This window comes from Meles meles, chromosome 1 (assembly GCF_922984935.1).
Source record: "Meles meles chromosome 1, mMelMel3.1 paternal haplotype, whole genome shotgun sequence".
In the NCBI taxonomy this organism is placed as follows: domain Eukaryota; kingdom Metazoa; phylum Chordata; class Mammalia; order Carnivora; family Mustelidae; genus Meles; species Meles meles.
Window position 1 is genome coordinate 124588475 of NC_060066.1, and position 22465 is coordinate 124610939.

Consider the following 22465-nt stretch of genomic DNA (forward strand, 5'->3'; position numbering starts at 1 on the left):
TCCTGGCTTCACTGCCTTAAAGATTTAAACCACCCCCTGATCTAGGGAGTTCCTTCGTCTGAAATAAGATGCTACTTTTTTTCTTTTTTTTTTCCCTCCCCTTCTGTTTAAATTCTAAGAAGTTCTGCCAGGTTCAGGTTCAGTGACAGAGTCTGGGATCACAAATTGCTGCTGAGTAAGAAGGGTCTCAAATTTCTCCAGACCTAGCTCTAGACCGTGTTCCTGAGGAAATGTTGTAGTAGAAAATGGCTCATGTCTTTCTAAGCTATGGAACCAACATACTGGCAGTTTCTTTGAACAACCATTCTCATTCCAGTCAGACAGATGTTTTCTTACCTTCCGTGCACCTTTATGTCTGAGATCGCATAAAAGTAGCGTGCCAAGTGTAGCTCATCTACAAATATTTCCCCAACTGCTGGTCTCAAAAGCCTTATCCTCAGGTCTGTGACTGTAAAGAAATCTCTGAGTTTCTTGGTTGTATCCAGCTGTCCGTAGAGAGAAGCCATATTGCGTAGCCACGGTCCAGCAAAAAATGCAAACCTGTCTTTGATTTCAAAGTGGATTATTTTGCTATTTGTCATATATCCCGTAGAGTACTCTTCGGTGCAAATGATTTCTAAGACTGTACGCTGTGATAAATCCTTCACAGATTTGGGATCCATGTGAAAAGCGTCTAAGCAGTCTGTGGCGTAATACTGGTAGGGTTGCCATGTTCGTCCATAATCGAGAGATTTCTCCAGGATCATTTGGTCGGGACGCCCCGATTCAAAAGTAATAACTATGTTGTCTGTGAGCTCAATGGTTTTGCTCCAAGACAGAGTGATGTTAACCTGGAGAGGCTTGGGATATTCCTTCCAAGTAGCAGACTGCCAAAACGTGGAGGGATGTCTTCCTTCAAAATCAAACATCAGCTCAGGGGGGTGCGCCAGCTCGGGGGTACTTGCATCACACTCATTATTGCACATGTAGGGGTTGCCCTATGGAAGAAGAACAGAAGAGGGTGCATCAAGACACTGGTTTGACACAACTCTTGCCATTGCTGTTGCTGAGTAAAAGGCTAGGAAGGAAGGAAAGGGTGGGACCTTGTTTGCAGTAATCATTTTTATTTGCCCTCACTGGATTCTCCTCTTTAAAAGCTTTGAAAAAAAACTGAGGCAATATGGTAATTTTCTTATCTGGTTTCCTTCCATGGGCTTTAAGAAATGAAAATAGTTTATTTATCCCATATGTGTTAGACCCATAATGTGGTCCCAGAAGCACACAGACACTGAGCTACTATCTAACAGCTCAATACCTTGGCGTCCTCTCAGAAAGATGCTTTAGAAAAGCAAGGAAATCCTTCCATGCCTCAAGGACGTTCCTCAAGAGCACAGTTCTTTAAAAAGTCATTTTTCAAGCAAACCTTTAGAATTAGCAATGAACCGTAGATACCTGTGCCCTGTTTGGGAAACAATAACCCCTACCACATTCAGCTTCTTCTTGGTTTGCCTCAAATCCATCATACTTAACTAGGCCCCCTGCTTCATAAAGCCTGTTCTTAAAGCATTTACTTTGTTCACCACAAATCATTAAAATGTGGTATACTACAGGCTCTGGGGCTTGGTCCAAACATCTGCCATCCTATTAGCTAGAGGCAAGGGGATTGCATAGGAAAGACTTGGGGCAGGGGCGTGCTCCACGTTAGGAGGACAGGAAAATCCGGTACTTAATGAGACGTATGCGCCACAGCCACTTAATGTGTTACTCTGTGCCGGCCCACAGTCAGCTGTCCAGGGATGTCAGCTGTTACTCTTACTTCCCCCTGACAAAGGCTGTCTCTTTCACCATCCTCTCAAACAAGAAGCTGGAAATAAATCTTGAATCACAACAAGTAATAACACCACTTATGCGACACTTAATGGCTGCTTTCAGTTTTCATCAGATGAGTCCACGGCAAACAGCTGGCTCCCTCATTCTTGTTTATTTTGTGTTTAAGAAAATAAATGGTATCATTTGGAGTCAACTCTTCAGACATTTCTCCCTAATCCTCTACTGGGTAATTATAAGCATGGATGGGTGAAAGAATCGACCCTCTGACATTGTCTTTGGCTTTCTCTTGTAATTACAATTAGACTTTTTTTTTTTTCTTTTTCATAAACTGAGAGCTTTTCATCATACCTGTAGGATGCATGAGCTGGGTCTCAAATAATGAATTTACACTTTAGACCTCTACGTTCAGTTACCAGCTGACTCCCGTGAAATGTGAGATGAACACTGGAGAATTGCTTTGGCCTCTCTAGAGGCAATTTCTATGTCAGCTAATACTTTCACTCTTTTTTTCCCCATTAGTGCAACTGAATCCTAAAGCTGGCAACAGGTTTGGGGGACTTAAGTATAATTGAGATGGGGTAGGAGAAAGGAGAGAAGGTACATTATTTGAGGAACAGAACTGTTTTAAAAATACATTCAAGGCATCAGTGATAATGGAAATGTTTCTGTACTTCTCTCTCGAATTTCAATTGCCTATTCCTGATCCCAGCGTCTGTGGCACTATTTATAGTATCCCCTTCAAAACGAGCCAAGGGGGGAAAATAAGTTTCTGTTCCAGGTGGAATATATCACCAAATTTATTATTATTTAAGCTCTCTTAAGCATACGAGAGCCAAATGTAAAGCTCTGAAAACTGGCAAAGGCTTTTTATGGAGGGCTATAAATATTGTGGAATCTGTCAAGATTTATAAATTCTAAATATATGTAAATGCACATTTTACTGGAAGGGGTCAGATATACACAAATCACACCTTCAGTTGAAATTTACTGAAAAAATATGGTCACTTCAAAATCGACCAGCATGTAGCCATCTGCACAATCATTAACTTGGATGCTACCACCTTCCTCCTGATAAAAGCATCTTCATCTGAGGTCAAGGGCATCAAAACACAGGAAATCAGCTCTGCAGGATACACCAGGGTGAGTTATTAGACATTTGTATTAAGTCATGTTGGAAGATGGCATTTCTTGGACTTTACCATCAATGTGCATATTTTCTCAAAGGGGGATAGGGTACTGAGACCGAGAGGGAGACATAGCAGGCTGATTCTGGGTATGGATGGATCCTAGCAAACCCATATATGGTTTTATGTCTTAGGAAATACACTTGAGGATATCTACCTAAAAAGCATTCATTGCCACATTTGGTAAAATGTGTTGATAATAACTATCATTATTTAGAACTTACGGGTCAGACCATTTATATACATTATCCCAGGTAATCCTTTCTTCTGCTACTTTACAGAAGAGAAAACTGAGGCATAGAGAAGTGTTCTCTAAGTTGCCCACGGTCATATAAAAAGGTGAGTAAGGGACTGAGCCAAGACCCATGTGTCCTGCCCCTGCCCTGACCTTTTTCAGTTCTCAAGTCAATGGTGTTACTTGTGATGGTCTTAGAAACCAGACTGGTAGTAGGAAGGAAGAATCTAAGAGTTTTAGAGCCCAAATGAGCATTATACATTTGAGATATCCTGAAGCTTCCTTAGCTTCATGTAATACCTAGTTTCAGAACCTTTAATTGACCATAGAGCTCCTTTTCACTTTAGTAACCCCTCTTTCTATGCCCTAGAAGTGGTGCTCTGGAGAACATCCTTAGAGATACTCTGCTTTGTATTACTCTTTGTATTACGTGTGGATGCCAGATAGCCCTGCACAACTCAAAGTTTTAGTCCTTTAATGAAGACATGGCCACACAAAGCACTCCTCTGCTTTTGTTCACCAAGGACACCCTTCCACTGGGGCTCAGCAGGACAGCCAGCTCAGGATAAATGCTTCCATTTACATCAAATTGTCAGCCATCAAAATGCATGCCAGGACAAGGAGACAATTTTATTGCTTTGCACTGATCTTGTGCTTTAGGCACCTGAAAAATGAGAAAAAAGTTTCATGCATGCAATAATTATTTATTGATTGCCCACTATACTACTATATTTAAGGTACTTGTCTTGACTTTCAAGATACAGTCCTAAACAAATCCCAGTCCTGGCTTTCAGCAGAGCTTCCATTTTAGTTGGGGGAGATGCACTAAAGAAACAAATACATCATGTGCCATAATGCTACTGGGTGGTAACTGCTCTGAAGAAAAATAAAACCAATTAAAGGGGAGAATGGTGTTGGAGGAGAGATACTGACTGTAATTTTATATTGGGAGGTCAGAGAAAGTCTCTCCTGGATAATGTGACATTTGAGCAGATTAAGAACAATTCCCAATTTACAGCGGAGATGATCAGAGTTTGACCAGAATGACAGTTTTGTCCTTCATCTGACTCTACTCTTAGTGATACTTTCAACAGCATAGCAATTTATTGAAATGGATGAGTAAACAAATCATTTCTAATCAGAATCTATACCAAATGGCTATAGATCCCCCTATCCCTCCCCAAAATCAATTTAACCATTTTTATTTCATAGCCCTCATACTCTTTTAGAAGATTCATGATTTGATGACCATTAACATAACTTACTGAGAGATGATGATACGGAGAGAAAATTAGTAGGGAGAAAAAAAAAAAAAGATTTCATTTTGGTCCCTTAAGAAAAAAGCCTGCATTTGTAGTAAGAGATTAAGAAAAAAAGAGAAACCTGAAGATCGAGCTGGAAACCTTACTGTTCTAGAAAGAGAAAGCTGGAGGAGAGATTATATGCTAAAATAGTTCGTGTAAATATTTCATATGGGTGTGATCTGTAATACTGTTGTTACAGAGAATCATCAATATGAAAACAATTGCTGTTAAAAGGATTAGATTAATTAAATTTTCAACAACTTCAACCCCACCCTAATCCTCCCTAATACCATTAACAATGAAATTTCTATAAGAAAAATAACTTTCCCCTACTTGTGAAAGCAAAGAACTCTTCTTGAAGCTAAATCTAACAGATTCAGGCATTAGCAAGTGTAAGTAATTATTTTGTGGCCAGCAGGCAGCTTTAAATAGATCTTAATTTAAGTCCTACAAGCAACAGATCCTTAACTGATTGTCTATGGACAAAGCAGAAAATATTTATGACTGCGCTGATAATATTTACACCATTAAGAGATGCCTAAATAATTAAACAGATATTGCTGCTAAATGTTTTTATAACAATTAGAAGATGAAGATTGTGATGCTTAATTTCATTAAAAAACAATGTTAATATTTTACCTCTGGGAGAATTGAAGTTAGTTATTAATTAGCACTTTGTAACCAAAGTGGAATGTTATTCTTCCTTAATGTGCTTTCAGAACTTAAAAGGATAAATAAAAATTTGAGATTTTTTTTTATGGTGTCTATTGATAGAATTACCTTCCTTCTGGCAAGAGATACTTTGACAAGCATATCCTTTCAACCGAGATCTGCTAGACCTTTCAGAGTTACAAAAGAAAGCCCTACATAAGCAGTACTAACATAATACGTGTGGTTCCTACCATTTTGAACTTCCCCTTCCAAGCTTTACCTTATTGGCAGACTATTGGGAATGACAGTTGGAAATGTTGGGAATTCTCCTAAGAGGTCTGTCACTGAACTGTATGTTACATGTCAAGTAGGCATGTACTTACAAGTCATGGTGAGAAGCATTTGCGTTAACACTTACACTGATCGTGAAAAACAGTGAGGTGGTGCTGCCTCACACCCATTTGCATCTGGCGCGTCCTTGCTTGTTTGATCACTAAGTGACATTTAAAAAAAAAAAAAGACACATAGGTAAAGGGAGCAGAAACAGTATCCTGGGATAGCTCTCCCAACCTGTTTCCACTTTGACTTTGCAATAGGTATCACTGTCTTTGCCAATGCAAGGCTGTTAAAGGGTAAAGGGACAGGCAGTATAGTCTACTGCTCATCTCTCAGATAGATGAACCATGGGCACCGTGTTTTAACTGCTGGGCTAGGCTATCATCTTGAGGATTGAGGAGATGGTTTCCTTTTGTTCTCTTTCATTGGTCTAATTTTTGGTGGTTAGGAACCCCCGCTCCCAGTCCCTTTTTGGAACTGGGCTCTTGCCTGGCTGTAAGACAGAAAGGCCCTCCTTTTATGACTCTTCTGCCAGCTCGCAGACTATTCTGAGTCCGAGAGCTGAATCTCATCACTGAGGCTGAGGTGTCCCTTCTAGGTCTTACTTACAGCTTTGTTACTGGCGATAGAAGGAACAAGAGAAATCAGGACCATAGGTATGTAAAATCCAAGATGGTGGATACCTTCTCCAGAAATCTGAAAGGTAAGTGTCAGCACCCCCAGTACCGACAGTCCTTGATGACACACAGCTATGGGGATAAACTCTTCCTGTTCTCAGGTAGGTCCACAAGGCAGCATGTTTCCAGTTGTTCATTATCCCTTTGTACATCAAGGGCAGTAATCTCTACCAATCGCAGTGCAATCTCACTTACAACCCGCCCCATTAATTGGCATGTTGGGTGCCAGTGTGGGGTATGCACACAGTAACAATATAGCCTTGAATATTATGGAACTGTCCCAACTTTAGATATTCTGAAAGTGCCGCGACAAATGTACCTTTATATTTGCCAGAGCGTGAGGGCCAAATTTTGCTTCGGGAAATATGGCCACTCTAAGCATAATAGAGGATAAAGAGTTTTGTTTTTGTAACTCCCTGAGCTAAAAACCAACAGTTCTGTTTTCTAATGGAGCCCCTTGCTCATCACAAAGATTTCTTTCTGGCATAGACACAGACTTAAGGCCTGATTGAAGCTGTTGCTTGTTTCAGTCTGCTCCCTGAGGATACTAACACCATGTGGACTTTTTTACTCAGGAATAAAGATGGGAGGGCTTAACCTTTCTGCAACAAGAATACGATAGGCCATATCGCAGATTATGGGCCATAATAGACACCTGTCTGAATTCCCACAGAGGATTATGGTCAGGATTCTCAGACTGGTGAAGGCTACACAGATCAAGATGACCAAGTTTCTAAGAAGGAACCGAATACACTCTCAAGCCATAGGAGCCACAAAAACAGATTCCTATACAGCAGGCCAAATCATTACTTCGCATGGACTGGAGAAGAAGTAGATAGTGATGGCACCAAGTTAGATAGTGAATGTCTGCAGAAAAACACCACAGTGAGGTGACACGCTTATAACGGGTAGGGAAATGGCTTTTTAAAATTTTCTATCTTAAAGAAATATTACTTAAAAATCTTTGGTACTGTGTTTTGCCTTTTGATAATCTTGAAACAGACACTTAGATGTTAATAACACAAAGCTGAAGTGGGACAGTCAGCATTTTAAGTTAAAGTAACTTAAGGGGAATTAAAATATCATGAAGATGGGATTGTTCTGAGTCTGACATTATTGTGTACTGTGAGAATTGGTTTGAACATTTTGGATCCTGAAAGTTCTGACTTGATTCTCAATAACTGGTTCCTTCCTCTTTCGAATGGAAAAATAAGTCCAAGACCCACTTGAAGTCCATTTTCTTAAAGCCTCCAGCTTTTCTGTAGGAGAGTTTAGGAAGACCAAAGCGTCTTCTGTTGAAGTGATCACTTAACCGTGAGAGGTATGAAGAGAACTTCCTAATGTGGCACTTTTCAAAAAATGACTGGTTTCTGGTAAGTCTATTCTGATTTCTTTTACACTGTATTTCTCTCAAACTCCTTCCGTCCACATTCATTAGCTGTTTAGCGGTTGCCTACCATGTTAAAAACATTGTGAAGAACACGGAAATTCTACAAGAAAAGGTTTGCAATTTGCTAATGGAGACTAGATCTATCCAGCGACAATCACATGATCCTCCAATTGGTGACATGCTCCTAGAGAGAGCACTGGGTGTTTTTGAGGGTAAATAGAGTCACCAACAACACAGTGTGACTTCCTGGAGTGTCTGTTTCACCCTTGCTACAAAATTAATCATATATTAAAAACATTTTATGGAATAAAATGCAAAAAGTATTTGCAAGCATTTTTAAGAAAACACACAAAAACATTTTATGCTTGGGGCAAATTTGGAGGTATGTGTCAAAACCACTGAACAAGAAAAGGAGTGGGGATCTGGGAGACAGCTCAACTCAGTGACAATTTATTCCATTCCACTACCTTTCCTGCATATGATACTTCATCCAAACCACCTTGGAGAGGTTGCAGCAAAACTAGCTTTACCAACACTGAGAATCGTGATTTAAACCATCCCAGCGTCAGATTCCAGCCTGAAAATATTTGCTGGACTCCACCCCTAAGGCAATCTGGGTGGCGTGCCCCATATACTAAAATATCCATATAAAAAGAAAACTTGCCATCCTCCTTCTACCAAGTTGTAATATATAGTATGTAGTGTTGTAGTTATATAAATGTTAAAGTGCGTGAGAAGTACCTGGTGACTCCTGTCCCCACCCATCAGGATTGCCACTTTAATAGACTGGGCTGGACCCAGGAGCCTAATTTGACAGTTATCCTGGATGAATCTGATGTAGATTACCTCTGGATCACATTTGCTAAACACTGTTGTAACGTTTCTAAGAACCATGGCTCTGGGCTAGGTCTGCTTAGGTTTGAATTCCAGCTCTACCACTTAGCTATTATGTAATTTTGGACAAGTGAATTGACTTTTTAGAGCCTTGATTTCTTCTTCTTTAAATTCAATATAATAATATATACTTCATGATATTAATTTGAGAAAAAATCACATAATATATGTTAAGTGTTTAGCATCTCTTGGCATGCACTCGGTGCTCAATAATTAGTAGTTAGTACTAGAAATGCTCCTCCTTCTGTATTTATTGATTCTGAGAATGACATCAAATTCTTCCATGTCCTAAGCAGGAAACATGGGAATGATCTTTTTTTCTTCTTTTTCCTCAATCGGTTTACTGGCCAAGTAAGTTCTCTAGATGCAACCCATCATCACAGCTGTGTTCACACTGCCAATGTTTTCTTTAGTTTTTTAATGTTTTAAATATTTAAAAAATATTTTTCTCCTGAATTACTGTAGCATCTTCTTAAATGAACTCTTTCCATTTTATACTATCCTCTTGCAGTCTACTCTTTTTATAGCTTCTGCCATGGACTTTCTAAAATCCAAATCTGACTGTATCATGCAACATTCTTAAGTCTTTTTAATGGGTTTCACATCACCTTGAGGAACACAATTCAAATTCCTTAGCCTAGATTGTAAGGTCCTTCAAGGTCTGGCCTCTGTACTTCTTTCGTTTTTACTCACTCATATTCACACTTTATGAATCAATCACACCAACCCATGCGTATTTATATGTACCATACAGTGGACCATATGCATTATCATGCAATTCATCATATTAAATTTCAGTTGTTTAGTTTTCCCCCAACCAGAGTTCTGCGAGGAGAATAACTACCACATAATAAGGATGCAACAAAAATTTATGAATATAAGAAAAATAAAGAAAGCAGGAATGCAGGAGAAAATAGGATAAATTAAGTAGGTTTGATAGAATGGAGTGAGATGGGAGGGAAGTGCCCATAGGCTGGTGATTGGGGGATCAAACAGATCACCAATCTTAAAGAACTATCTGGCATCCTATGTTGTAAATGAATTGGTATAATGTCATATACTGGGTAAATCAAAATAAAACCAAACAAAAACCAAGAAGTCCAACAACTCCCAGCACAGATTGCCTGTGTGTGTGATTGATATAGTTACTGGGGACTTCTGGTGAGATTGGAGGACATAGACAAATGGCATGACTACAATTATGTCCCAGTCCTTTCCTGGTGTTCATTTCATCCTATTTTTCTCCATCAGTCACAGCTGATGGCTTTGGGCCATCTTTTCCTCATCCTACCTTAGCTCACTTCTCCAACCCACAGCATCCTTCTGAGTTTACAGTTGTAGCTGAACATCAAGGGTTTGATTTGTTCTCAGGCAATTATGGAGAATGAAATAAAAATGGAGGGAAGAAGCCATGAATGGGGAGGTTATAATTTTTACAATGCCGGGTCATAGAAGTGCCTTATGGCACAAACCCTTGGAAAAATGTAAGATGTGGTGAGTGGAAATGGGTGAAGAACAAGTCTGTTGGGAAAGAAGGAAGTGGTGTCCATTTATTGTGCTGCAGCTTAAGTGGCTTTCTTACTCACAGAGGTCCTAAAAAATCTTACCTACCTCCAGAGGCTGATTCATTAGGAAGCTAATGAAGCTTACGCCTCAGAGCCACATGGTGCTTCTTAGGCCCACTACCTAATTTTGTGTTTGAAGTTTTGCCATTTCTCTTTTTAAAAGAGGACCCCCAGAACTGTATATGCTCCAGGCTCATAAAACTTGGCCATGGTCTGGGCCATAAGTGGTGTTATTTTGGGGCTCACTGAAATAAAACAACTCTTTTTCTTCCTTTCTATTTCTTCTTTTCAATTGATTTCCTTCCCTTTTCTCCCCTCAGATGTTCTTTTCTCAGCATTTCCAACCTTGAAATAAATTTTTTCTAAATTTTCTTATCCAAGTTCACACCTGAGGGGGTATGTATGAGTGTGGTATGTATAATAACATACCAATATTTATTATATTCATAACACTCTTGCTATATTATCAACAATAAATATCATCTTCATTTATTTGTATGGTGGAAGTGACTGTTAGCCTACCAGAGCCACCATCATGAACCAAAGTAAATTAAATGACAAAACAACAAGCAGCTATCATGTGCCAAGCATTATACCAGATCTTATAGATTAGTTTATAATAAGGTTGATTCTTATCAGCTATAATGTAGAGGCAAGATAAAATTGAGAGAGATGTATCAGTTTGAAAATAAGACAATGTATTATAAAGGGCTATTTTATGTAGGTTATATAGGAATGAAATAGCAGCTAATAATATTCTAATATGCAGATAATACATGTAAAAATGTATTGTTAAAAAGAAGCACAAAAGCCAGAAAGTCACGATGAAGAGTTAGAGCAGGCAGAGTTTCAATTTTCAAAGACGTCTCAGATTTGCATCAGTGAGGGAGACATTCTGTTTTTGGTATGGAGAACGGATCAATAATTGTTGAACAACTTTCATGTTTAAGAATTGTCAGACAGGCTTTATCATTGTCCTCTCATTTAATCCTCATCATTACCTATAAGGCAGGTGTTATTCTAATTTTACAGATGAAGAAACTAAGGTCCAGAAATGTCATGGAATCTATTCAAGATAAATCATGTAAGTCTGTCTGTAAAGATGAAGACAAACCTAACGTTTGGGAGGCTGCAAGGTGGTAGGAGAGAAATTTAAATAAACAAGGTGAAGTTGATTTTAGAGATTGCTAAAAACTGGGTGGGAGATTTTATGTTTGATTAACTGGAGAAGAAAAATTCATTGGTGGGCTTTAGAGCAAGTGACCCATACACAGTTCGTTTTCTTCATTAGTTTTCTAGATTCCCTTCTAGAGAAAACAAAAGGTTCAAGTTGAGTGAAAAATTAGGAGTTATCTCAATCAAGTCATGAAGAAGTATAAAAAAACAAGAGTTAGAATTCTCAGAGCGTGTACGCAAATAATTCCAGACACACCTTACTTTTCTTTGTATCCAGCACAATTTCTGGCATGCAGTAGATAGTCAATATAGGAGGAGCATATAAATGAATGTTTATATGTTATAAGCTGTTTCTGTAACTAGCTATTCTGTTTAACAAAATAAGAACATTCTCAAAATTGAAGAAGCAATTATGTATTTTCTAATTCAACTATCTGCTATATGACCCACTTCTGGGACATCAGGTAAAAAGCAAGCATGATCCTTCATTTTTCTTTTTATTTAGAGAAGTACTGCCCAAATCTCCAGTACTAGTTCAGATCTCACTTACAGGTCAAGAGATTCAATGTGGAGCTGGAAAGGGTCTAGAACTGACTTATGGCTTGGTGAGTCTATTTCCACTGAAGTCTAGGATAGGGACCGAGACATCTTTAGAAAGAGTGGAATGTCACAACAACTGCAGTGCAGGATATAATGAAAGGGCGATAGACTGGAGGTAAGGAAGGAAGCTAGGAGGAAGCTTTAATAATGTCTATGTGAAAACAAGGAATTGGATTAAACTGAACAGAAAGGTAATGGAAGAGTCAGTAGGAATTAGATGGATTGGAGGTGGAAAACAAAGGAAAAGAAAGAATCGGTGGAGACACCACGTTTAATGCCTGCATGCAGTAAACATGGTGGTGATAATGTTTTTGACTAAAGCTAGTAATAAGATTGGGACTCTTTTATTGCCTCATCCTTGCAAAGTTCCATTTGCAAAATGTTATTTTGACATCCAATGTTACTGAAAATCAAGAAAATGTCACAGAGATGCTATTCATAGTGTACAACAAAATATTTTAAAGTCCTCCATCCTCACCTCTCTCTCTAAATATTCCACACGCATACTTACTGATCTCCAAATCTTTCCTACCTAACTTCAAGCTCCCATCAACGTGGCCCCAAACCTGGTCTGCGTAGGTTTCCTCAATCTCTCTTGGTTTTTCCTTCTTCTCTTTTTTATCTTCTTTTAGTTGTTGCCACTTCATTACACATCCAGCTAATCTCCTAGGTATTACTCTGGTTTATAAAACGAAAGCCCAAGACCCTACAGGGCAAAATAGAACACTCAGGAGTCAGTGCAAGAAGCTGTGAATATTACTGTGGAGCTAAGTGGATCCAACTGTATTTCAACAAGATGCTAGAGCTGGACGTTGCAATCTGAGGAATGAACAAGCTATGTTATCCTCCCTAAAGTAGTCTACAAAAGAGTAGAAGTTAAAGTACAAATTCCAAGTGGAAGGAACTTGAGAGGAAGAGTGAACAGGGCTAAGTGTTAGAAAGTAGAAAGAAACCAGTAAAAATAGGAGCAATAATGTACAGATAAGCTTTGCTAGCTGTAAACTACTAATGCATGAGGGTATTAGTGCTGAACAAAGAATCATCATTTTCAAGCCTGGACAAGCAGAACAAATAATTACTCTTTGTAAGCAGTATCAGCCTCTCTTGTAGTGAAGATGAGCATGTGTAATAAGAATAATAAGGGTGGGGGAGGAGGAGTCAAGATGGCGGAGAAGTAGCAGCCTGAGACTACATCAGGTAGCAGGAGATCAGCTCAATAGCTTATCTAAACACTGCAAACACCTTACAAATCCAACGGGAGAGCGAAGAGAAGAAGAACAGCAACTCTAGAAACAGAAAATCAACCACTTTCTGAAAGGTAGGACTGGCGGAGAAGTGAATCTAAAACAACGGGAAGATAGACCACGGGGGGAGGGGCCGGCTCCCGGCAAGCGGCAGAGCAACGGAGCACAAAATCAGGACTTTTAAAAGTCTGTCCCACTGAGGGACATTGCTCCAGAGGCTATACCAGGGTGAAGCCCACGCGGGGTCAGTGTGGCCCCAGGGCCCGCAGGGTCACAGAAGGATCGGGGGTGTCAGAGTGTCGGAGAGCTCGCAGGTATTAGAACGGAGAAGCCGGCTGCAGAGACAGAGCCGAGGACTGAACTCTCAGCTCGGGGTTACCTTGAACTGGTCGCGGGCTGGGTGAGCTTGGAGCGCGGCTAGAGGCTGGGGATACGGGAGTGATTGGGTGCTGTCCTCTGGGGGCGCACTGAGGAGTGGGGCCCCAGGCTCTCGGCTCCTCCAGGCCGGAGACTGGGAGGCCGCCATTTTCATTCCCGTCTTCCGGAACTCTACGGAAAGCGTTCAGGGAACAGAAGCTCCCAAAGGCGAACCCGAGCCGATTACTTAGTCCGGCCGCTGGTAAGGGCGGTGCAATCCCGCCTCGGGCAAAGACACTTGAGAGTCACTACAACAGGCCGCTCCCCCAGAAGATCAACAAAATATCCAGCCAGGACGAAGTTCATCTACCAAGGAGAAAGCAGGTTCAATTCCTAAGACAGCAGCGGAATTCCAGAGGAGGAGAAAGCAAAGCACGGAACTCATGGCTTTCTCCCCATGATTCTTTAGTCATGCGGCTACTTCAATTTTTTTTTTCTTTTTTCAATTTTTTTTTCTTTTTTCTTTTTTCTTCTTCTGCTAAATTTTTTAAAACTTTTACCCTTTTCTTTTTTAACGTTTTTTGACTAGTTCATATAAATATATATATATTCTTTGGTTTTTATATTTTTTTGTTTTATTTTTTAAATTTTTTTCTTTTTTTTTTCTTTTTTTTTTCCGAACCTGTTTTTATCCCCTTTCTCCCCCCCACAATTAGGGGTCTCTTCTGATTTGGTTACAGCGCATTTTTCTGGGGTCTTTGCCACCCTTTTAGTAGTTGATTTGCTCCTTCATATCCTCTTATCTGGACAAAATGACAAGGTGGAAAAAAATCACCACAAACAAAAGAACAAGAGGTAGTTCCAAAGGCTAGGGACCTAATCAACACAGACATAGGTAATATGTCAGATCAAGAGTTCAGAATGACGATTCTGAACATTCTAGCCGGGCTGGAAAAAGGCATGGAAGATATTAGAGAAACCCTCTCTGGAGATATTAAAGCCCTTTCTGGAGAAATTAAAGAACTAAAATCTAACCAAGTTGAAATAAAAAAAGCTATTAATGAGGTGCAATAAAAAATGGAGGCTCTCACTGCTAGGATAAATGAGGCAGAAGAAAGAATTAGTGATATAGAAGACCAAATGACAGAGAATAAAGAAGCCGAGCAAAAGAGGGACAAACAGCTACTGGACCATGAGGGGAGAATTCGAGAGATAAGTGACACCATAAGACGAAACAACATTAGAATAATTGGGATTCCAGAAGAAGAAGAAACAGAGAGGGGAGCAGAAGGTCTATTGGAGAGAATCATTGGAGAGAATTTCCCTAATATGGCAAAGGGAACAAGCATCAAAATCCAGGAGATGCAGAGAACCCCCCTCAAAGTCAACAAGAATAGGTCCACACCCCGTCACCTAATAGTAAAATTTACAAGTCTTAGTGACAAAGAGAAAATCCTGAAAGCAGCCCGAGAAAAGAAGTCTGTAACATACAATGGTAAAAATATTAGATTGGCGGCAGAATTATCCACAGAGACCTGGCAGGCCAGAAAGAGCTGGCATGATATATTCAGAGCACTAAACGAGAAAACATGCAGCCAAGAATACTCTATCCAACTAGGCTATCATTGAAAATAGAAGGAGAGATAAAAAGCTTCCAGGACAAACAAAAACTGAAAGAATTTGCAAAACACCAAACCAGCTCTCCAGGAAATATTGAAAGGGGTCCTCTAAGCAAAGAGAGAGCCTAAAAGTAGTAGATCAGAAAGGTACAGAGACAATATACAGTAACAGTCACCTTACAGGCTAAGAATAGCACTAAATTCATATCTCTCAATAGTTACCCTGAATGTTAATGGGCTAAATGCCCCAATCAAAAGACACAGGGTATCAGAATGGATAAAAAAACAAAACCCATCAGTATGTTGCCTACAAGAAACTCATTTTAGACGCGAAGACACCTCCAGATTTAAAGTGAGGGGGTGGAAAACAATTTACCATACTAATGGGCATCAGAAGAAAGCTGGGGTGGCAATCCTTATATCAGATCAATTAGATTTCAAGCCAAAGACTATAATAAGAGATGAGGAAGGACACTATATCCTACTCAAAGGGTCTGTCCAACAAGAAGATCTAACAATTTTAAATATCTATGCCCCTAATGTGGGAGCAGCCAACTATATCAACCAATTAATAACAAAATCAAAGAAACACATCAATAATAATACAATAATAGTAGGGGACTTTAACACTCCCCTCACTGAAATGGATAGATCATCCAAGCCAAAGATCAACAAGGAAATAAAGGCCTTAAATGACACACTGGACCAGATGGACATCACAGATATATTCAGAACATTTCATCCCAAAGCAACAGAATACACATTCTTCTCTAGTGCACATGGAACCTTCTCCAGAATAGATCACACCCTGGGTCACAAATCAGGTCTCAACTGGTATCAAAAGATTAGGATTATTCCCTGCATATTTTCAGACCACAATGCTCTGAAGCTAGAACTCAATCACAAGAGGAAAGCTGGAAAGAACCCAAATACATGGAGACTAAACAGCATCCTTCTAAAGAATGAATGGGTTAACCAGGAAATTAAAGAAGAATTGAAAAAATTCATGGAAACAAATGATAATGAAAACACAACAGTTCAAAATCTGTGGGACACAGCAAAGGCAGTCCTGAGAGGAAAATATATAGCGGTACAAGCCTTTCTCAAGAAACAAGAAAGGTCTCAAGTACACAACCTAACCCTACACGTAAAGGAGCTGGAGAAAGAACAAGAAAGAAACCCTAAACCCAGCAGGAGAAGAGAAATCATAAAGATCAGAGCAGAGATCAATGAAATAGAAACCAAAAAAAACAATAAAAAAAATCAATGAAACTAGGAACTGGTTCTTTGAAAGAATCAATAAGATTGATAAACCCCTGGCCAGACTCATCAAAAAGAAAAGAGAAAGGACCCAAATAAATAAAATCATGAATGAAAGAGGAGAGATCACAACTAACACCAAAGAAATACAGACAATTATAAGAACATACTATGAGCAATTTTACGCCAACAAATTGGACAATCTGGAAGAAATGGATGCATTCCTAGAGACATATAAACTACCACAACTGAACCAGGAAGAAATAGAAAACCTGAACAGGCCCATAACCAGTAAGGAGATTGAAACAGTCATCAAAAATCTCCAAACAAACAAAAGCCCAGAGCCAGACGACTTCCCAGGGGAATTCTATCAAACATTTGAAGAAGAACTAATTCCCATTCTTCCGGAATCTGTTCCAAAAAATAGAAATGGAAGGAAAACTTCCAAACTCATTCTATGAGGCCAGCATCACCTTGACCCCAAAACCAGACAAGGATCCCACCAAAAAAGAGAACTACAGACCAATATCCTTGATGAACACAGACGCAAAAATTCTCGCCAAAATACTAGCCAATAGGATTCAACAGTACATTAAAAGGATTATTCACCACGATCAAGTGGGATTTATTCCAGGGCTGCAGGGTTGGTTCAACATCCGCAAATCAATCAATGTGATAGAACACATTAATAAAAGAAAGAACAAGAACCATATGATACTCTCAATAGATGCTGAAAAAGCATTTGACAAAGTACAGCATCCCTTCCTGATCAAAACTCTTCAAAGTGTAGGGATAGAGGGCACATACCTCAATATTATCAAAGCCATCTATGAAGAACCCACTGCAAATATCATTCTCAATGGAGAAAAACTGAAAGCTTTTCCGCTAAGGTCAGGAACACGGCAGGGATGTCCATTATCACCACTGCTATTCAACATAGTACTAGAATTCCTAGCCTCAGCAATCAGACAGCAAAAAGAAATTAAAGGCATCCAAATCAGCAAAGAAGAAGTCAAACTATCACTCTTCGCAGATGATATGATACTATATGTGGAAAACCCAAAAGACTCCACTCCAAAACTTCTAGAACTTGTATGGGAATTCAGTAACGTGTCAGGATATAAAATCAATGCACAGAAATCAGTTGCATTTCTGTACACCAACAACAAGACAGAAGAAAGAGAAATTAAGGAGTCAATCCCATTTACAATTGCACCCAAAACTATAAGATACCTAGGAATAAACCTAACCAAGGAGGCAAAGAATCTGTACTCAGAAAACTATAAAGTACTCATGAAAGAAATTGAGGAAGACACAAAGAAATGGAAAAGTGTTCCATGCTCCTGGATTGGAAGAATAAATATTGTGAAAATGTCTATGCTACCTAAAGCAATCTACACATTTAATGCAATCGCTATCAAAATACCATCCATTTTTTTCAAAGAAATGGAACAAATCATCCTCAAATTTATATGGAACCAGAAAAGACCTCGAATAGCCAAAGGAATATTGAAAAAGAAAGCCAAAGTTGGTGGCATCACAATTCCGGACTTCAAGCTCTATTACAAAGCTGTCATCATCAAGACAGCATGGTACTGGCACAAAAACAGACACATAGATCAGTGGAACAGAATAGAGAGCCCAGAAATCGACCCTCAACTCAATGGTCAACTAATCTTCGACAAAGCAGGAAAGAATGTCCAATGGAAAAAAGACAGCCTCTTCAATCAATGGTGCTGGGAAAATTGGACAGCCACATGCAGAAAAATGACATTGGACCACTTCCTTACACCACACACGAAAATAGACTCCAAATGGATGAAGGACCTCAATGTGAGAAAGGAATCCATCCAAATCCTTGAGGAGAATGCAGGCAGCAACCTCTTCGACCACAGCCGTAGCAACATCTTCCTAGGAACAACGGCAAAGGCAAGGGAAGCAAGGGCAAAAATGAACTATTGGGATTTCATCAAGATCAAAAGCTTTTGCACAGCAAAGGAAACAGTTAACAAAACCAAAAGACAACTGACAGAATGGGAGAAGATATTTGCAAACGACATATCAGATAAAGGGCTAGTATCCAAAATCTATAAGGAACTTAGCAAACTCAACACCCAAAGAACAAACAATCCAATCAAGAAATGGGCAGAGGACATGAACAGACATTTCTGCAAAGAAGACATCCAGATGGCCAAGAGACACATGAAAAAGTGCTCCACGTCACTCGGCATCAGGGAAATACAAATCAAAACCACAATGAGATATCACCTCACACCAGTCAGAATGGCTAAAATTAACAAGTCAGGAAATGACAGATGCTGGCGAGGATGCGGAGAAAGGGGAAGCCTCCTCCACTGTTGGTGGGAATGCAAGCTGGTGCAACCACTCTGGAAAACAGCATGGAGGTTCCTCAAAATGTTGAAAATAGAACTACCCTATGACCCAGCAATTGCACTACTGGGTATTTACCCTAAAGATACAAACATAGTGATCCGAAGGGGCACGTGTACCCGAATGTTTATAGCAGCAATGTCTACAATAGCCAAACTATGGAAAGAACCTAGATGTCCATCAACAGACGAATGGATAAAGAAGATGTGGTATATATACACAATGGAATACTATGCAGCCATCAAAAGAAATGAAATCATGCCATTTGCGATGACGTGGATGGAACTAGAGCGTATCATGCCTAGTGAAATAAGTCAATCGGAGAAAGACAACTATCATATGATCTCCCTGATATGAGGACATGGAGAAGCAACATGGAGGGTTAGGGGGATAGGAGAAGAATAAATGAAACAAGATGGGATTGGGAGGGAGACAAACCATAAATGACTCTTAATCTCACAAAACAAACTGGGGGTTGCTGGGGGGAGGTGGGATTGGGAGAGGGGGAGGGGGCTATGGACATTGGGGAGGGTATGTGCTATCGTGAGTGCTGTGAAGTGTGTAAACCTGGCGATTCACAGACCTGTACCCCTGGGGATAAAAATCCATTATATGTTTATTAAAAAAAAAAAATTTGGAAGGGGAGGCGAACCATAAGAGACTATGGACTCTGAAAAACAACCTGAGGGTTTTGAAGGGTCAGGGGTGGGAGGTTGGGGGAACAGGTGGTGGGTAATGGGGAGGGCACGTTTTGCATGGAGCACTGGGTGTTGTGCAAAAAGAATGAATACTGTTACGCTGAAAAAATAAATAAAATGGGAAAAAAAAAGAATAATAAGGGTGGGACACCTGGGTTGTTCAGTCAATTAAGCAACTGACTATGATTCAGGTCCTGATCTCAGGGTCTTGGGATCCAGCCCCTCTGTGCTCTGTGGGGAGTCTGCTGACTCATGCACATGCTCTCTCTCTTTCTCAAATAAATAAATGGAATTTTTTAAAAAAATAATAAGGGCATACTTTCATAGCATTTTTGGAGGACTAAATAAGCTAATATGTAAAACGAGCTTAAGATGGTACTTGGCCTATGGTAAGACCTCAGTACGTCAGCAATTACTATTATCATCATCAATGCCATCACTATCACTGCTATTCTCATCTATGACCCTTACAACTTGTCACCCCATAAAAGTCTCCTTTTCAGGGTCCATTATGCCACCAGATAATTTAGCACTCAGTTCTTTGAAGTGGGCTAGTAAAATGGAAGTGTGAAAATTATTTACTATGTAACTATACAAGGTTTCAAGGTGCCCTTTGTAACAAATATATAAAACATCCCCAGATGGCTTTTATTGAACACTCTACCTACCTCTCGGGATCAAATCTGTTGTAGTAGCTATGGTCAATGTAGACTAAACCCAGAATCCTCCCATCCTGACAGCCAACTCAGAATTCAGTGTAATTAAAACCCAGATGGGAAAAGGACAAGCCTGAGACTGAATCCACACTCTTGAATTTATAAGCAGCATCAACTTGGGGAAATTATTAAACTTTCCTGAGCCTATTTGCTCAAGTATACATTAGAGACTACATCTTACTCCCAGGTAAAGATTAAGGTGTTCAACACATTAAATAAATACACACACACACACACACACACAGACACACACACACCCCAGAGAAACTGAAATAAAGCTGGCAAAAGAGACTCATTTTCTTCCACTTCCATCCACTCTCTTCTTTTTTTATTTTTTAATATTTTATTTATTTATTTTACAGACAGAGATCACAAGTAGGCAGACAGGCAGGCAGAGAGAGAGGAAGGGAAGCAGGCTCCCCGCCGAGCAGAAAGCCCGATGTGGGGCTCGATCCCAGGACCCTGGGATCATGACCCAAGCTGAAGGCAGAGGCATTAACCCACTGAGCCACCCAGGTGCCCCCACTCTCTTCTTTTTAATGGTTCACATCTGTGTTTTCCAATATGATAGCATGGACCCCATGTTCTTATTAAGCATTTGAAATGTAGCCAGTAGGTAGTCCAAAATGAGATGTGATGTAAGTAAACATTACATACTGGATTTCAAAGACTGTACAAAAAGAAAAGGATGTAAAATATTTTATTAATAACTTCATAGTAATACATGTTAAAATGACAATTATTTTGAATATATTAGGTTAGATAAAGCATATTATTAAGATCACTTTTACCTCTTTCTTTTTACCTTCATTAAGGTTAAAATTAGCTGTATGGATACATTATGTATCTATCAGACAATACTGGTTTGAATAACCAACCAGATATGATGAAGGAAACAAATCTTTTGCAAGTGAGTGCTCATACAGGTACTTCCTACTTTCATAGCCTAGTCATTTGAAATGACTTTTCAAAAAGTCATTTCAAAAATTTGAAAAAAATTTCAAACTCATTTCAAAAAGTCATTTGAAGTGACTTTTGTCATTGATGCCAATAGGCATTTGAGGTCTCTTTGGGCAGACACCCAGGAAGGAAAATAAGCACTTCTTTAAAATAATTTGATAATGATGATGATGATGATGATAATTATGAAGCATGAGTATGAAAGGGAATGGAAAGCACAGGCAGACCAGCTGGTGAAAACAAAGACTCAAATGAGAAACAGAGTAATAAGAAGAATTTGAAAAATTGTCTGAACCTTGTGTTTTTCATGTTTGGGAAGAACAAAGAGAGATCAGCCATAAGGACCAAAAAGATCTTTAAAAATTACTTGAAAAAGAATCTGATGCCAAAAAATCAAACTGCAACAAGAATGCCTTTGTGTGCCTCCATAAAGGTAATCAGAAATTCTTCAACTCCAATATCAATAAGTTATTCTAGAATTCAGGCTTATAAGATGGAATTGTTTTTTCTGGAGGAACTTCTTCTGGATCCACCAGATAGGATATGATCAACTCTGCTAGAAGAAGGAAGAGTCCATGTATTTTTCCATAAATGTGAAAATACCATTTAGTTAGAGCTGTTTTTATTGGGAGCTTACAACCCATATTTGAGTTAATAAATATAAGTCAGGGCTCTCTAGATATTTGAATGTGTGTACAAGGAGAGAAATAAAAATTTAATCTGACCTCCAAGAAAATTAAAAGGCAATTCAATACCTAGAGAATAATAAAAAAAAATCTTTAAAATGCCAGAAAAAAAAAAAAGTGTGATCAATAGTGGCAGATATTCACAAGAAGATAAGGAGCAAGAAAAATCCTTTGATTTGCCCTGAAAACCGTTGTTAGTGACCTTGGAAATACTTGTTATGATGGAGTATTGAGGCAGAGCCATTTTACTAGAAAGTGTGGAATGCTAAATACAAAAAGGAGGGCAGGGGGTTCAAAACACTCATTGGAGAAATCTGAAAATGAAAGCAAACAAAATAAGATAGCTTAAATGGGGAAGAGAATTATGTAATGCACTTTTAAGAATCATCAGTGTTTGTTGACAGCATGCAAAGAAATGAAATGGAAGAGGAAAGAAGGGTTAAATGTGAAAGTGAGTTGCTAGTATCTATATTGTAATTTTAGAAACAAAGGATGTATTCTCAATGCAAAAAAACTTGTTTATTGGCTAAATATTTTCAGTTAGTAGCCAGGATGCTCTACAACTAAAAGTATTGGATGAATGTCTTTTTGTTCCTTACCTTCTAATTTCATTAATCTGCTGTGGTTAACTCTCACTAACAGGAACCAATATGAGGATTGATTTTAAGCAATTTCAGATCTTCCTCAATATTAGTTCAGGACAATATCAGAGG

At 39.1% G+C, this 22465-nt stretch overlaps 1 protein-coding gene across 5 annotated transcripts in view; it reads right to left on the reverse strand.

The window, feature by feature from the left end:
* The window catches only part of NTNG1 (netrin G1), a 352694-nt gene that overhangs the window by 147552 nt on the left and 182677 nt on the right, over positions 1 to 22465 (reverse strand). For all 5 annotated transcript variants that reach the window (XM_045984841.1, XM_045981917.1, XM_045984011.1 and 2 more), the window contains exon 3: positions 337 to 977. In XM_045984841.1, coding sequence (XP_045840797.1) covers positions 337 to 977 — 641 coding nt within the window. The remainder of the gene's footprint in view (positions 1 to 336; positions 978 to 22465) is intronic.